This window comes from Candida tropicalis (assembly GCF_000006335.3).
Source record: "Candida tropicalis MYA-3404 genomic scaffold supercont3.3, whole genome shotgun sequence".
NCBI lineage: Eukaryota > Fungi > Ascomycota > Pichiomycetes > Serinales > Debaryomycetaceae > Candida > Candida tropicalis.
Window position 1 is genome coordinate 652,916 of NW_003020055.1, and position 15,132 is coordinate 668,047.

At 36.2% G+C, this 15,132-nt stretch overlaps 8 protein-coding genes and 5 non-coding genes across 13 annotated transcripts; 6 read left to right on the forward strand and 7 right to left on the reverse strand. All coding sequences in view use genetic code 12, as the record gives it.

Annotated features, from left to right (window-relative positions):
* Positions 1 to 29: 29 nt before the first annotated feature.
* CTRG_02366 (mitochondrial 37S ribosomal protein mS43) lies at positions 30 to 1,142 on the forward strand (the record flags this gene model as incomplete). The annotated part of the gene is made up of 1 exon (XM_002548023.1): positions 30 to 1,142. The coding sequence occupies one exon, from the start codon at positions 30 to 32 to the stop codon at positions 1,140 to 1,142; it is 1,113 nt and encodes a 370-aa protein (XP_002548069.1).
* A 117-nt stretch (positions 1,143 to 1,259) lies between these two features.
* Positions 1,260 to 2,750, reverse strand: DBP5 (ATP-dependent RNA helicase; the record flags this gene model as incomplete). Its single annotated transcript, XM_002548024.1, has 1 exon — positions 1,260 to 2,750. One exon carries the CDS (start codon positions 2,748 to 2,750, stop codon positions 1,260 to 1,262), a length of 1,491 nt encoding a protein of 496 aa, XP_002548070.1.
* Positions 2,751 to 3,081: 331 nt separating this feature from the next.
* CTRG_06441 lies at positions 3,082 to 3,156 on the reverse strand. The gene has a single exon. It is a non-coding gene; the product is annotated as a tRNA-Lys (tRNA).
* A 314-nt stretch (positions 3,157 to 3,470) lies between these two features.
* On the forward strand, positions 3,471 to 5,159 carry ALG8 (dolichyl-P-Glc:Glc1Man(9)GlcNAc(2)-PP-dolichol alpha-1,3-glucosyltransferase; the record flags this gene model as incomplete). The annotated part of the gene is made up of 1 exon (XM_002548025.1): positions 3,471 to 5,159. One exon carries the CDS (start codon positions 3,471 to 3,473, stop codon positions 5,157 to 5,159), a length of 1,689 nt encoding a protein of 562 aa, XP_002548071.1.
* Positions 5,160 to 5,465: 306 nt separating this feature from the next.
* Positions 5,466 to 5,538, forward strand: CTRG_06419. The gene has a single exon. It is a non-coding gene; the product is annotated as a tRNA-Gln (tRNA).
* An 83-nt stretch (positions 5,539 to 5,621) lies between these two features.
* Positions 5,622 to 5,695, forward strand: CTRG_06420. The gene has a single exon. It is a non-coding gene; the product is annotated as a tRNA-Val (tRNA).
* Positions 5,696 to 6,435: 740 nt separating this feature from the next.
* CTRG_06421 lies at positions 6,436 to 6,509 on the forward strand. The gene has a single exon. It is a non-coding gene; the product is annotated as a tRNA-Val (tRNA).
* Positions 6,510 to 6,907: 398 nt separating this feature from the next.
* Positions 6,908 to 9,094, forward strand: CTRG_02369 (Zn(II)2Cys6 transcription factor; the record flags this gene model as incomplete). Its single annotated transcript, XM_002548026.1, has 1 exon — positions 6,908 to 9,094. The coding sequence occupies one exon, from the start codon at positions 6,908 to 6,910 to the stop codon at positions 9,092 to 9,094; it is 2,187 nt and encodes a 728-aa protein (XP_002548072.1).
* A 154-nt stretch (positions 9,095 to 9,248) lies between these two features.
* Positions 9,249 to 10,754, reverse strand: CTRG_02370 (uncharacterized protein; the record flags this gene model as incomplete). The annotated part of the gene is made up of 1 exon (XM_002548027.1): positions 9,249 to 10,754. One exon carries the CDS (start codon positions 10,752 to 10,754, stop codon positions 9,249 to 9,251), a length of 1,506 nt encoding a protein of 501 aa, XP_002548073.1.
* A 903-nt stretch (positions 10,755 to 11,657) lies between these two features.
* CTRG_02371 (uncharacterized protein) lies at positions 11,658 to 12,044 on the reverse strand (the record flags this gene model as incomplete). Its single annotated transcript, XM_002548028.1, has 1 exon — positions 11,658 to 12,044. One exon carries the CDS (start codon positions 12,042 to 12,044, stop codon positions 11,658 to 11,660), a length of 387 nt encoding a protein of 128 aa, XP_002548074.1.
* Positions 12,045 to 12,432: 388 nt separating this feature from the next.
* On the reverse strand, positions 12,433 to 12,600 carry CTRG_02372 (uncharacterized protein; the record flags this gene model as incomplete). Its single annotated transcript, XM_002548029.1, has 1 exon — positions 12,433 to 12,600. The coding sequence occupies one exon, from the start codon at positions 12,598 to 12,600 to the stop codon at positions 12,433 to 12,435; it is 168 nt and encodes a 55-aa protein (XP_002548075.1).
* Positions 12,601 to 13,657: 1,057 nt separating this feature from the next.
* On the reverse strand, positions 13,658 to 14,038 carry CTRG_02373 (uncharacterized protein; the record flags this gene model as incomplete). The annotated part of the gene is made up of 1 exon (XM_002548030.1): positions 13,658 to 14,038. One exon carries the CDS (start codon positions 14,036 to 14,038, stop codon positions 13,658 to 13,660), a length of 381 nt encoding a protein of 126 aa, XP_002548076.1.
* Positions 14,039 to 14,521: 483 nt separating this feature from the next.
* CTRG_06440 lies at positions 14,522 to 14,630 on the reverse strand. The gene has a single exon. It is a non-coding gene; the product is annotated as a tRNA-Tyr (tRNA).
* Between the last annotated feature and the right edge of the window lie 502 nt (positions 14,631 to 15,132).

The following is a 15,132-nucleotide window of genomic DNA, read 5'->3' on the forward strand; positions in this document are numbered from 1 at the left end:
TATTGTATACACTTTTTTTTGGTTTATGTATGAGTTTTGAGAGTGTTAATTGGAAACAAATCTTTTTAGTTCAACGAGTGAGAGCCCAAAAAAAAAGGAAAAAGTTCATTATGGAAAAGAAAATTTTTCTCTCATTTGATCGATTGAAATTTTTCAACTACCATAGTATACAATCCTTTTACTACAATATGCTTGGAAGATCACTTGTATTTAGACGTAGTATATCTACATCATTTTCATTACCAGTTCACAAAACTTTGGAAGTTCTCAAGGCCACAAATGCCAATTTTGAAGGATTGTTTTCTCATAAAGCAGTGGATCAATTATGGTTTGACAGAGGACAACAATTAGTTCAAAATTTGAACCAATATTTGGCTCAAACAAATACCATCAGTGATAAAGAATATACTTTGAATGAAATTATTTCATTATCAATGAACAGACCAGAATTATTTCACATTCACAAGAACGCTTCTAACTTGTACAATTTGACATTCTTTTTTGAAAATATTAGACAATTGGATACACCACCTGCAAATATAGTCCCACCAACTAAAGAAGCTTTGTTAGCTACACCATCAGATGAGTTTACAAATAAACCAATGGATGTATCTTTAGTTGACTGGATAAACCACTCATTCGGTTCGGTACAAGAATTGAGAAATTTGCTCATCAATTCCGCAAAGGGTATCAAAGGTGACGGTACCGTTTGGTTAGTTGCTGAAAGTACGATGAGTGAAAACTATTTGAACAAGAGCAACTTTTCTTCTCCAATGTTTCACAATTTGGCTGTTGTTAACACTTATAATGGTGGTATGATTGACGATGCCGAAAGATCTGGTCAAGTTAATAGAATGAAGACTCTTTTAGAAAAGAACCAACAAGAACAAGAACAAGAGAAAGAATCTAACGCAAACTCTGAATTAGAATTGGGCTCTACTGAACAAGCTGAATTGGAAACCGCTTTCCACAATAAGAGATTGGTTCCTGCATTAGCTATTGATGTTTCACCAAGAAACTACTTGCTTGATTACGGTGTCTATGGTAAACAAAAATACTTGGAAAACGTATGGGAATGTATCGATTGGGATGTTGTATCTAGAAGATTACCAGAAAGATCCAAACAAGTTATCACTGTGTAAATAAATTGGATCAACTGACATTCGTTTGTCACTCTGTATATAATATATATTTAAATTTTTATTTGTTTGCACTTTGTAAATCTATAGAACTGTTCATCGTAAATTACTGTACACTCTTTAATTCTTAATTACTTTCTTGACAATTTTTTCAACTTCATCCCAATCATTAGTTGGAACTCTTGTCATTTCAACATTACCAAAATAATTCTTAATAGCCATCAAAATCTCAAATGATCTTTTATCATGGACAAATGAGATAGATACACCAACTCTACCAAATCTACCAGTTCTACCAATTCTGTGCAAATAAGTTGATGGGTCTGGTTTACCGAATTTGTCAGTTGGCAAATCGTAATTGACAACCATGGAAACAGAAGCAATATCAATACCTCTAGCTAAAACATTAGTAGTGATCAAGACCTTAGATCTACCTTCACGGAAATCATCGATCAATCTATCTCTATCAGCAGTTTCCAAGCCACCATGTAAAATAGAACAAGTATGTCCTTCTTGCTTCATCTTGGCATACAATTGATTCGCAGTTTCCTTCTTTTCAACGAAAATAATAGAAGAACCAATAGTCAATAAACCATACAATTCACACAAGACTTCGAATTTATGTTTTTCAGAATCACAATCCATGTACAATTGTTTAATACCATCAACATTCAATTCTTCTTGTTTTAATTCCAAAGAATTAGCATTTGGAACCACTCTCTCAGCATAGTTACGAACCTCTGTTGGGAAGGTGGCAGAAAACAAAACCAACTGAGTTGATTTTGGCAACAATTTTTTGACTCTAACACACTGGTCACCCAACCCTTGAGCATCTAACATATTATCAGCTTCATCCAAAACAAATACTTTCATCTTGCTAGGATTAATTTGTTTTCTTCTCATCAAATCATTGACAACACCTGGTGTACCGACTAAAATTTGTGAAGTAACACTTGCACCCCTGGCAATAGAATCTGGAACAACCAACTGGGTAGTAATGTTTGTGAACTTACCCATGGTAGTTATGACCTCCAAAGTTTGTCTTGCTAATTCTCTAGTTGGAGCTAAACATAAACATTGAGGTGATTTTATTGATTCATCGACTCTGGATAACATGGTTAATGAAAACGCGGCTGTTTTACCAGTACCTGATTGGGATTGACCAATCATATTCTTTGGAGGGTTTGAAAGCAACAATGGTAAAGCTTTTTCTTGAATTTTGGATGGTTTATTAAACTTCATGGCATATAAACCTTTTAGTAATTCTGGTGATAACCCTAATTCTTCAAATGACTTGACGGAGTATAATGGAGAATTTGGATCAGCTTGTAAATCAGCCAATTTAACTTTGACTTCGTAGGTAGATTTAATCAAATTGGATTCAGTATGTTCCTTTGGTTTGTTGTCATTAGCTTCATCTTTAGTAGCTTCTTTTGGTTCCTCTTTTGGTTGTTCTTTCTTTTCGTCAGAATTTGATGAAGGGTTGGCAGCTGGTTTTTCTTCAGAAGCCTTAGTAAGTTCCTCCTTTTTGCTTGCTCCTTTGTCCAAATCAAGACTGGCTAACAAATCAGCAGCATCCAACGCGTCTCTCTTGTTTTTATCGTCTGACATCTATGATGTTGATTGATTGATGAATTATTGTACAAGTGAATCGATTTGAAATTTTTTTTTTCTCCTGCTTCTTTCGTGTGTTGGATATCAAGAGTTGTTTCAAAAAAAAAAAAAAAAAAAAAAAAAGAAAAAAAACATCGTAACAAGCAAAACAAACTTAAACAGCTACACACGACTAGCCGTGGTAAATCTTAATCACCATACATAATATTGCATAGTTTAATGATGTAACTATTTACTTGAGTTTAAATCAAAAAAAGAATAGCAATATAGAAGTAACTGATTAATTGAAGAATTACATCTCCACTCAGCATTGCTAGCAAAAAAGAAAAGCCCAACGCGGGACTCGAACCCGCAACCTTGAGATTAAAAGTCTCACGCTCTAAGCCGATTGAGCTAGCTAGGCTGTTCTTGTTGAAAGAGTTACCTCCAAGAAATTGACATTCCAACTTTTGATATTAGTTAATACGATACGAATAGTTCTGTTTTTACGGATGTAAAATTATAATTAAATATATCTTACGTTGTCTTATATGTATATATAGAAATTGTCTTTTGGTTTTTTTTTTAAAGAAGAACATATCAGTTTTTGAATAGTTTTATTTAATTTACTGTTCTGATATTGACAGTACTGAAAAATTAACAAACAACGTGAAAGAAAAAAAAAATTGGTTGAAAAATCAACACACACGTAACCAACAACAATAGGCGTAAATACAAATGGGGAAAAAGAAACTGGGTAATACTGCAGTAAATGTGTCAATCCAACCAGAGAACCACAATGTAAAGAAATACTCACTTCTAAACATTTGGATAGTTTCATTGGCACTAAAAGTTTTACTTTTCGAGGGCTATCATTCCACTGATTTCGATGTTCACAGAAATTGGTTAGCAATAACTAACAATCTCCCAATCTCCCAATGGTATATTGAAAACACATCTCAATGGACTTTAGATTATCCTCCTTTTTTTGCATACTTTGAATATATTTTGTCGTTATTTGTTCCACAATTTGTTAGAGATGATGGATGTTTAGATATTGTAGAAAAGGGTATCTACGGCATGCCTACTATTTATTTTCAAAGAATTACGGTTATTCTTAGTGAATTGGTATTGTTTTATGCTTTGCAATGGATGATTGATTCATCCCCTACATATGCCATCCGAAGAAGAATGTATGTTGCAACTGCTTCACTAGCATTGTCACCAGGGTTAATCCTCATTGATCATATACACTTTCAATACAATGGTATGATGTATGGTATTTTATTGCTATGCATCAATAGTGCTAGATTAGAGAGATATTTATTATGTGGATTCTGGTTTGCAGTGTTGTTGTGTTTCAAGCACATTTATTTATACTTGGCACCTGCAGTTTTTGTCTTTCTTCTAAGAGCTTATTGTTTGAAGTTCAATTGGAATAAAAAGAAGAACTTCATAGTCAACATTTTTAATTTTGTTCAATGGACAAATCTTTTTAAGTTAGGTAGCATTGTCATTATAGTGTTCTTAATTGCATTTGCACCTTTCTACAATGTTCTCCCACAGTTAATTTCCAGATTATTCCCATTCAGTCGTGGCTTGACCCATGCATATTGGGCACCTAATGTATGGGCGATTTATTCATTTATTGATAGAATGTTAATTCAAGTTTATAAAAAAATTCCTATGACAAAATATCCTTTGCAAAAAGTCTTTAAGTTTGATGCAAGTTTGTTAGCCAATGATGAATTATTACGTACTTCTACAAGAGGAATAGTTGGTGATATTGAGTTCTTTATACTTCCTACAATCACTCCAAACCTTACATTTTTATTAACTTTATTCTATCAGATCATGGCTCTAATACCATTATTCATTCAACCAACTTACAGAAGGTTCGTAGGAGCACTCACATTGTGTGGTTATGCATCATTCTTATTTGGATGGCATGTTCATGAAAAGGCAATTTTATTAGTTATTTTTCCAATGACATTAATAGCTGGGCGTGATAGACGATTGTTAACGCCATTCAATTTGTTGGTGTGCTGTGGATATGGATCATTGTTCCCGTTGATATTCACGAGTAACGAATGGTTGGTGAAAGTAGCGTACTCATTCACATGGTACTTTATCTTCTACTTTGTATTCCGTAAGGTGACGAGGTTGCCAAAGACAGTTGAAACCAGCAGGTATGTGTTGGGACGCATGGCGGACTGGTACGTCTTGTTGTTTATTCTGGTTGTCGTTGTGACAACAGTCATTGACATGTTCAAGTCCAAGTATGTGATTTTGCAAAACTTTGAGTTTTTGAACTTGATGGTCTACAGTGTGTACTGTGGTGTCGGTATTATCGGTAGCTGGAACGGGTTCTGTTGGTTGTATTTTGTTGACGACTCTATTTGGAGTGAGCAGGACGCCGAAACGTAGTAGTGGTTGTAATAGTAGTTGTTGTTATGGTAGTGAAATACAAAATGAACTAGAGATATTTGCTGTAGAGTAAGGTTTTCGTGGAGATTTTTGTCAATGTTACGACGAAAACCAGTATGCTGACAATCTTCCCAGAAAATGCCTCAGTAGCTGCACAAAGCATTGTAGAAGTGCCCAGAGACAAGATACTGGAGAAGCGGACAAGATTCGTACCAAAACACAGGATATAAATACAACTTGTCTATAGGTTTTCTACCAGGACCGATACGGTGTGGAAATGGGTGGTGCCCGAGACATCAAGCAACAGGTCCTATAGTATAGTTGGTTAGTACACAAGGTTTTGATCCTTGCAACTTCGGTTCGAATCCGGATAGGACCTCTTCTTTTTTGTTTTTTCCTCGTCTCTTATTAGCACACAGTTAGAGAGCTGACAAAGCAGGGGTCTCCAACGGACAACAGATCGGTTCCGTGGTCTAGTTGGTTATGGCATATGCTTAACACGCATAACGTCCCCAGTTCGATCCTGGGCGGAATCATTTGTTTTTTTCTTTTTGCAGTTTATTTTTGCACCTTCAAGGCAACCAGCCGGAATGCCAGACCAGACAATTGTCCATTAGTAGTTTCCGTACACTCATTTTTTTTTGTTTTGCATGTATATTGTCAATCCATGTTAGTTTCTCGTTGCACTACGTTACGGTCATAAAGCAAAAAGAAGTAAAGAAAAAGAGACTAGTTTTCCGAATTGAGATTGAACAACCTACTCACTTGAGGATATTTTGAATAAACAAACTATTAATATCATGACTATATCTGTCCTAATGGTCATGTCTGTAGTTGTTGTGCACGCTGTCAAGTGTGGACAGTGCTATAAAGCACAGTGGTGTACCCAGGAGAGTTGAATGGGAGAACACATGTACTACCTACAGTGAATGCTTCTTAATGGCAATATAACCACTCTGGTTAACTGCTGCTGTTATAGCAGCAAGTTCAAGCGTATAACTAGTGGTAGTGGTGGCGGAGGCTGTAGTACCTGTGTTGTGCTTCGGTGCTGGATTAGTTCTGGAGTGGTTAGAACGTTGTGGAATAAAAGAAAAGAAAATAAAAGAAAAGAGAAACGATTGGTGATTAGCATGGTTTCCAATAGCTGAATGGAGACATTACTCACACAAGACATCATCATATACGTGTGTAACTGGTAGAACGATTACCTGGAAATTAAGCTCATTGCAGGATTCACGACTCGCCAAAGAAGGGTGCTTTTGGCAGACATCAAATTGGTTGCGTGGTCTAGTTGGTTATGGCATATGCTTAACACGCATAACGTCCCCAGTTCGATCCTGGGCGGAATCAATTTTTTGACTTTTTTTTTCAACCTCTGGATGGAGTCAGTTGATGGGCAGCACCAGTGTTTGTGTTGTGTTGTGTTGTGTTGTGTTGTTTTGCTCTGGCTCAGCTTCTTTTTTTCTGATTTTGCCATATTTTTTTTTCTTCTTCTTCTTCTTCGCCTCGTTTTGTGCACTTCTGTAGCCCAGCTCATCGCAAGATGAAGTTTCGTTTTCTTTTGCAGCAAGAACGGTAATCCTCTAATAACGACATGGCTGAATCCATTCAGATAGAGATGACCGAGATGGACGTTCAGAGCTGTTGCATTGCATGCAAACCTAACGTGCGGTGGTTGACTAATTGATGACTGCTCAAGATGTTCGGGAAAAAAGTTCCAGCGCACGAGAAAAGAAAAACAAATCTCCATGACATCACATCTTAGTCAACAACAACAACAACAACAACAACAAGAACCACTTTCTACACTCCACACTTATTTTTATGGCAACAGAATGTCCACCAGTGAAACAAAGAAAAGACGCTCAGATGTGGGCATTTCACGTCCAAGAAAACAATTATCGTGCCAAAGATGTCGATTACGTAAAGTCAAGTGCAGCTACGAAGTCCCATGTGCCAATTGTGTCAAGGACGGGGTCGAGTGTGTGCAGCCTGTGGATATGAGAAGCAGACGTCCGAAGGCGAGTCATGTTATGAAATTGGAGACCAGAGTAAGTTCTTTGGTTGGTTTCATTAATACATTAAAGAGTTGCAACAGTATGGAGGAGAAGAACAAACTAGTTGCTGAACTTAACCTAGACCAATTTTTAAAAGAAGCAGATGAAGCAACGTCGACCCTTCAGGTGCCACCGCCACCATCACAACAGCAACAACAACAACAAAGTGGAGGTGCACCAACAGCGGGATCAACAACTTACACCAATGAAGATGACGCTGGGGCGCCACACTCCAGTGCGATCTATGGACCCACATCAATCTACGATGACGCTATCTTGCACAACAATGCCGGGTCTCTGAGTAAACACAGGGACAACAGTGTGGACATTATCGTGCAGATGAGCCAGGACCCAGACATACTCCGATGCTTGCACTTGTTCTTCACCTGGCAGTATCCGGACCACAACATGTTTATTTTTCGAGAAGCGTTCCTCATTGATTTCTTTGCTCCAAAGAGCAACAGCTTGTATTGTTCAAAGATACTTGTGCTTAGCATCTGTGCCTTGGGAGCACGAATGTCTGATGACAGGAGGATCTACAACAAGTCCAAGGAGTTTTACCAGCAGCTGAAGAATCTTTTGCTCGCAACATTGAGCAAGCCGTCAATCACGTCGTTGCAAAGTTACATGTTGTTGGCATTCTATGATATTTGCAATGGCCACAACTCGAGTGGCTGGATGCTTTCCGGGAGTGCGATCAGAATGGGGTTTGATCTTGGGTTCCAGTTGAACCCAGAACTCTGGTTTGTCAAATCCAAGGGGGACGTTGGCGATGTTGCGATCAGATCGAGAGTGTACTGGGGGTGTTATATGGCAGACCATTTTATAAGTTTGTTGCTTGGACGTCCATCGATCTTGAAATTATCGGATGCGTCGATCCCAGAAACCAGCGACTTGCCAGATCTCAGCTGGATCGATGATTATACATACGCAGGGTATCTCAAACTAAAGGGGAGACACCAGACGACTGCCGTGACGAGCTACATTTCGGACCCACTCAATCAGATCATCAACTTGATCAATATTTCCGACAACATGTTGAACGACATATTCACCAAGTCAGACGACCTTGGCGGTGACCACCAGGGCAACGACGATACGGATTTGAACTTGAACTCAAGATGGGAGAAGCTATTCCAGTACAACCGACAGATTGTTTCGTGGAAGAAGAGTCTTCCCAAGGATTTGCAATGGGACCGCGAGAGCTTGAGCAAGACGGGAGAGAACCCGACGTATTCTGGTATCAGATACTACTACTATATACTATTGCTTTGTCTCAACCGTCCGTTTGTTGGTATTGAGAACGACAACAAGGGGACCGGTGAAGATGAGTTGTCGCCGTTGTCGGTTTGTCTCGAAGCGATTGACGATTTGTATGAGTCCATCAACCGATTCCAGCGGGAGCATGGATACAGAGTGTGTTCTATATTCATTGTGTACTCGTCGATATTGTCGATCTCCATTTTGTTGTTGACGAACTCAAGGATTCAGTTGGTGAGCGAGCAAAGAGACCGGTTGCATTTTTTTATGGGGGTTTTACATGGGTGTTCCAAGACATGGAAACTTGCAGAAAGATCGTACAATTTGGTCAAGGAAAAGATCCAACAGGTGTCAGTGAAAGATGAGAGACAAGAAAACAACAATAATGACAACATCAGCAGCAGCAACAACAACAACAATAGCAACAACAAGACAATTGATGCACCTACACCGTTGTCGAGTGTTGGATCCACGTCTGATACACAACAACAACAAAACATGATGTTTGACGACAACATTGATTTCCTTGGTGGTCCTCCGGTGTTGATGACTGCAGATTTATTCAACGAAGATTGGGAGGCGTTATTCCCGGATTATGTGTTTAATTCAAAAAGTTAAGGTAAATTAAAGAAACCAGAATATATACATATATATATAAAGCAACGTCTATTATTTGAAAATGAGTAAACACAAATGCATATAAGAGAAATGAAATAATGGAAAATAGACAAGAATCAAAAAATCAAGCAAGTTGAGTAACAATAGTACAATATTAAAAGGAGCTCCATACCCAATCATTAGGCACGTCTGCAACACTAGCTCTTTTGTCTGAATTGCTTTTTTGAGCTGCCAGCAACCTATCAAAATTAAATTTATACTGCTCGTTTGGATCGTGTCTGAGATATGGGTTTTCAATCATGACAAAGGAAGAAATTGTAGGAACATTATTCAATTCTTTGGACAAGTTATTGTAAGTGATTCCACATTTTTTACAGATCTTAAAGTCTTTATAGTTCGGTATCAGAGGATTCTTTGATGTGATTGGGATTATTAATCTAGCCCCTTCATCAATTAACACCTTATCTTGAGTTAAACAATCAGAACAATAAATCAACCCACAAAAACGACAATGATGTCTTTTTGGACCATCACATATTATGGACACAAGTGCATTATGAAATGGCTTGAAACACCACATGCAATTAGAAGTAATATTATCTGGTTTCCAATGAGACCTAACGGGTTCAATGTTACAAGCAGGAAGCAGATCTTCTTTTCTTGGTTTGGTAATTGTATACAATGAAGTTGATGGCAACATGGGTGGTTCAGGGGTTTCTTCTTCTTCATTAGTTGCCGTTGGTCTTAAAACAGCTGGAGTTAGGAGTGGCTTCTTAAATTGATACAACTGTTTTAGCTTTTTGTGGGAATCAATATCTTTCAACTTTGGGAAACTAGTTCTGTTTTTTATCCTTGGTCGAATTTGAGAATCATTAATGGTTTGCATTTCTGATTGTAATTCAGAGTCTTTCTCGATTTGTTTTTGGTAGATTTTATTATTCTCTGTATACTCCTGTAACAACTGTTCATCTGGTGAACCATTTAGTTGAGTTGGAACAGAATACCTTCGACATGGTTGATTCAAATCAAATAATGCAGGTTGATATTCCTCTGATCCTTGTTGCTCATGTACTTCTTCCTGAAGAGTCGACACAGCCGTTAGATTTAGGTCTTGAATCACTGATTTGTCTTCATCTGAACTGAATGAGGTCTTGTTCTTATTGTATGTATAATGATTGTTCAATCTAGGAAATCTAATTTGTTCATTGTAGTCAAAATTAACAATCTCTGGCTCTGGCTCTGATTGTGTAGTATTACTAGAAGTCGTGCTGCTTCTACAACTTGACTTCTCGCACTTGTGGATACTTGTAGTTAAATCGGATGCAAATGAACTTGTTTTACTTATTGCTTTCTTGGTAAATGAGAAAGCAGAAAAGTCCTCTGGATTTTCTTTACTTGGGGAGACGTTGGTTGAGATAGGGGTTGTTGCTGCAGTTGAAACAACTCTTGGTTGTTCATTAGATGACAAATTGCTGTGATATTCGTCGTTTTGTAACAATGCGGATGGTGTGAGTGCAGTGACAGATTTTCTAGGTCTCAGCAGTCGCTGAGCCGTCTGTTGTTGCTGCTGTTGCTGCTGTTGCTGTTGTTGTTCTTGCAAATGAGGACCATTCATTTCTCTTTGAGAAGGTATTGGTGTTAGAACTTTAGTATCAGACATATAACGCTTGCTAATACCTGAAAAAGAAAAGGGAACAGAAAGATAGTATTAAATGACGAGGGAAAAAAACACAACAATAACAGTAATAATAAACTGATCCGGAGAATTTGGGATTTAAATAGTAGTACGACTATCCGACAAGTAATGCAGTTGTTTCTTAGGTAGTTAAGATGAAGAAAAAGAAAAAAAACCAGCCAAAACAAAATAAAATAAAATAAAATAAAAAGAAAATAAAAAAAATGAATGTTAAAAATAAAGGGGCAAGTTAGGATGATATAAATAACAGGTGGTGGATGTGTTGATTTTTTTTTATAGATAAGCAAAACAAGGGAGAGAGAGAATTTACATGTTCTTATATAAATACTCACATACAGTGCAATAGGGAAGAAGAAGATCCTTAAAATATTAGTGTAATTTTTTTTTCTTTTTGTTTCTTTTGTTTGTGTAATAATTTTAGAAATTGAAAACATAGATAAGGGGAAAAATGTTCATACAGGACATTATCAAAGATTCAGTTTTCTCTTCAATCTAAGGTGAGAAAGAATGAAAATCTTTGCTTTGATAATTTATTATCGTCTGCACCTTTATTCTGTTTTTATAAAGAATATGAATAATGCATTGTTTCTTAAGTTGACTACAAATTAATTGGAAGGCGAAATGACAAAGCACTTACGAATCAACAAGTAAAAAAAAAAACTTTCAGAAAACCCTGATAAACAACGATCACTCTAGCCGAAGCAGTTTAGATAACTGCGCATTCAACATTATATTTTCTTATTCTTTATATATTTTCCCTTCTCTTTCCATTTTACTACTCTCAGCTACTCAAAGTATGTCTTATTTAGCTCGAGTATATTATTCAATCAATCGTGATGGTCTTATTTTTTATTTTTTTTTTGCAATCTAAGATTTCTCAAGACCAGGCTGGACTTTGTGGAAGAAAGTGAGAAACAATGGAAAAAAAAATTGGCAAATATATGCAGGAAACATCCTGATCAATTTAAATTCTGAAATATGATTGGCCAAACCAATGAAATTACTATGCATGAGAATATGCATAATCCATAGCAACTCAACTAAACAACAACTGAAACAGCTTATTGAGAGTTCTGTAAAATTTCTTGTCAGAGATCTGAGGCCATCAAATCTCATCTGTATTTTGACTTTTGCTTTGATTCTTAATTTTTCTTTTTTGCAGCTATGAGATCTAACTGTTATAGCCGTTAGATAGCATTGCTTAGTTATTGCATCATATTGGTGTCGGTCATGTCTCTTATGTAACTTATCCATGTATAATTAGGGTTCGAGTTGCTTAAAAGTATGTTGATAAAGATTAAGAACAAACTTAAGATATCTAAACGCCGCCAACAATATGTGCGGAAAAAAAAAGAAAAATCTTGGAAAATGTCAACAACCAAATTGGCCGTGAGCTAGAATAATATATTACTTATACAAAAATAAAAAAAGGAGAAAGAAACTGAAATAAACACATATGAAATCAATTAAATGTATTAGTTAACGAGACCATGTTTTTCTTTAATCATAAAATATTCAATGAGTTGTAATAATACCTTTTGGTTCCAACCATTCATAGTCTCATTGAATAAAAAAAAATGTAATTAGTGGGTACACACTTGACCCACAAATGCACAAGGGTTCAAACTTCCCGCTTTTTCATCTAATCTTTCAAGACAATATACAAAGCATGTAAAATAGCTGGGAAATAAATGAAAAGACACAAGACCAAGTTGATCCATAATGGTGTAGTAGCACCACATTTCATGAAAACAGCAACTGGTGGAATGAAAATGGCAAGAAGAACTTCAATAACTTTATCGGCACTCATGGTAAATTTCTTTGATGTGGAATATGTAAGATTAACGGCTGTAAATAAACGAAATCAATTAAATAAAATAGACTAACAAATGAAACAAGGATTGGAGGAGAATTACAAGAAAATATTCAAATTCAGGAATTCAATTGAGTATTTATAACAATTGATCAAGGATTAATCGGGATTAATAAGAAAAAAAAAAGTGTGATGACTCGGGGGTTATTTTTTTTTTTCTTTTAGTTCTCTCCAGCACCAGCATTTTTTTTTTACTCCCTGGTCAGTCCTTTTTCCTCGCCCACACTCTTGTTATTTTGTTTTCGTCGACGGCTTCAAGATCATCGACGTAATTTTTCCGGTGTGGAAATTCAACTTTTACGATAATATTGTATCTTTTTTTTGTCAGTTCAATTAATTCCGAAGTTAGGATTTTGTACTTAAGTATTGCGCTCATATTAATCTTTGAGATGTAGGAAGGGGACAAGGCGTATCACCATAGACCAAACCAAACGGTTAGTGTTGTAGCTAAGCCCGTAATAATAATTGGGGATGTGATCTTTATCAACGACATTACTAATGTATTGGAAATCACCATAGTTTAAACTTAAACTTATTATTACATAATCTTAGTCTTTGCAAACCAACCATGAACATTGTCTATGAGAGAATCGGAACATTTTTCTTTTGGATCATTCAAAGACTAAAGAATATAGAGATATCAACAAGGTAGCATATTTTTAACAAATGCGTGGATATCTCACAAATAATGATGCACTTTGGCACAGCCGTTTTCAAAGCTTTGATCTCAACCAACTCTAAGAAGGTTGATCAGAATAGTAAGAGTAAAATTACGTATGACAAAAGTTATAAAATATAAACCTATGTAGAGTTTGAGCACAAGATAGACTGATTAGTAGTGCATATCTATGTCTTTGATGTAGATCAACAAGGATTCTACCCAACGAGGTGTAGCCATATATAGAGTGGTAGTGGTAAGGTCCTACAATATTTGTATTGACAATGTTCAAATATATATTGTGCATGGGTTATATTTGTTTTTTTTATAAGAGACTTAGAATCGTCCCACGAATATGGTCTTTGCACCACTTAAGAAATATACCTGCTGTGATTGTTCAGGTTGGTCTCCGTAAATATTCCAATCACCTTTATGATCATTACCATACCATGCAGCAACAGCAACAGGTTCTTCACCAGAATGAACAAGAACACCAATCACAGCTTCTGGACGTTCGTAATATTCACCTCTGTCGAGTACATTATTAACAGCTATCGGAGCAGGTTCAACTTTTGTTGGAAGTAACTTGTCAGGTTCATATATCCATTGAATTCGAATACCTGTATCCTTTTGCTTAGTTGAGATTTTGCTATTGCTGCGACTGAATTTGGTCGGGTTTTCATGTGGTTTCCCAGTATTTAAATCGATAACTGTCATGGTTACTTGATTGAATATGAAAAAATCAGATGTTCAAAAAAAAGAAGAAAAAGTATCAGATTTATCATAGAATATATGTAAATTTTTTCTGTTTATCTCTCCCAATCAGCAACAACAACCAATTCTCACGTCTCGACGATAACATTATCTATATTAAAAATTCACAAAATTGCGAACTAAATGCGTTTATAGGGATAGCGGCGAAACTTGTGTAAAAGTGTTTACTATAAAGATCCATAGGTTTATTCATCTCAAAACGCTCACGAGAGGTAACCTCGTTACTTTAGACTACAGGAATTTTCAGAATGAAAGTTGTTTTTCTTACAACACGAATCAAATACTTTATTTAGAGTAGAATACCGAATATGATTGTACATCGCTTCTTCTCTATAAATAAAAATAAAACAAGCCAATAAGGTATGCGGCACAAAAAAAATGCGCTATTTCTCTAGACACATATTTTTGCAGTTGAAAAAAAAGAAATCTCCCGAGGGTGAGTCGAACACCCGACCATTAGATGGCAAGGTTGGTTGAATTGCAACAAATTGTATTCCATTACAGTCTAATGCTCTACCAACTGAGCTATCGAGAGGTGATTTCTGACAATGTGAAACTTTGAGATAATTACACCATGAAATACATAACGAAGGATTTAGAATAGGCGTGTAATTCTATGTATGAAATAACTTCAGTAACAAAATATCCACACTTGAAAAGGGACTAGAGAGACTATTAGAGTTAGGAATACACTGAATGGAGCAAAGTTTTGTAAATGAACTATATAAGATTGATTTTTCTTGGTGGGGATCCCCACATTATTAAACTCCAGGCCGTTGCATAAACTATCTTCATAGCTTAGAAACAACTCCGAAGCACTTTTCAATTCCTACTCGTTTCCCGTAATGTGCTATCTGGATAAAAGTGGTGAAATAGATAAATCTTAGATTGATGCAGACAGGAAAAAAAAGAGTCAGTCACTATATGTATAGAACCTCGGTATTTATTTTTTTTTTTTCTCTCCGTTCTTTTGTTCCTATAATTGATACCCGCTATGATTTTGCAGCAATATGATGTATGTGTAAAGTGAATTAACT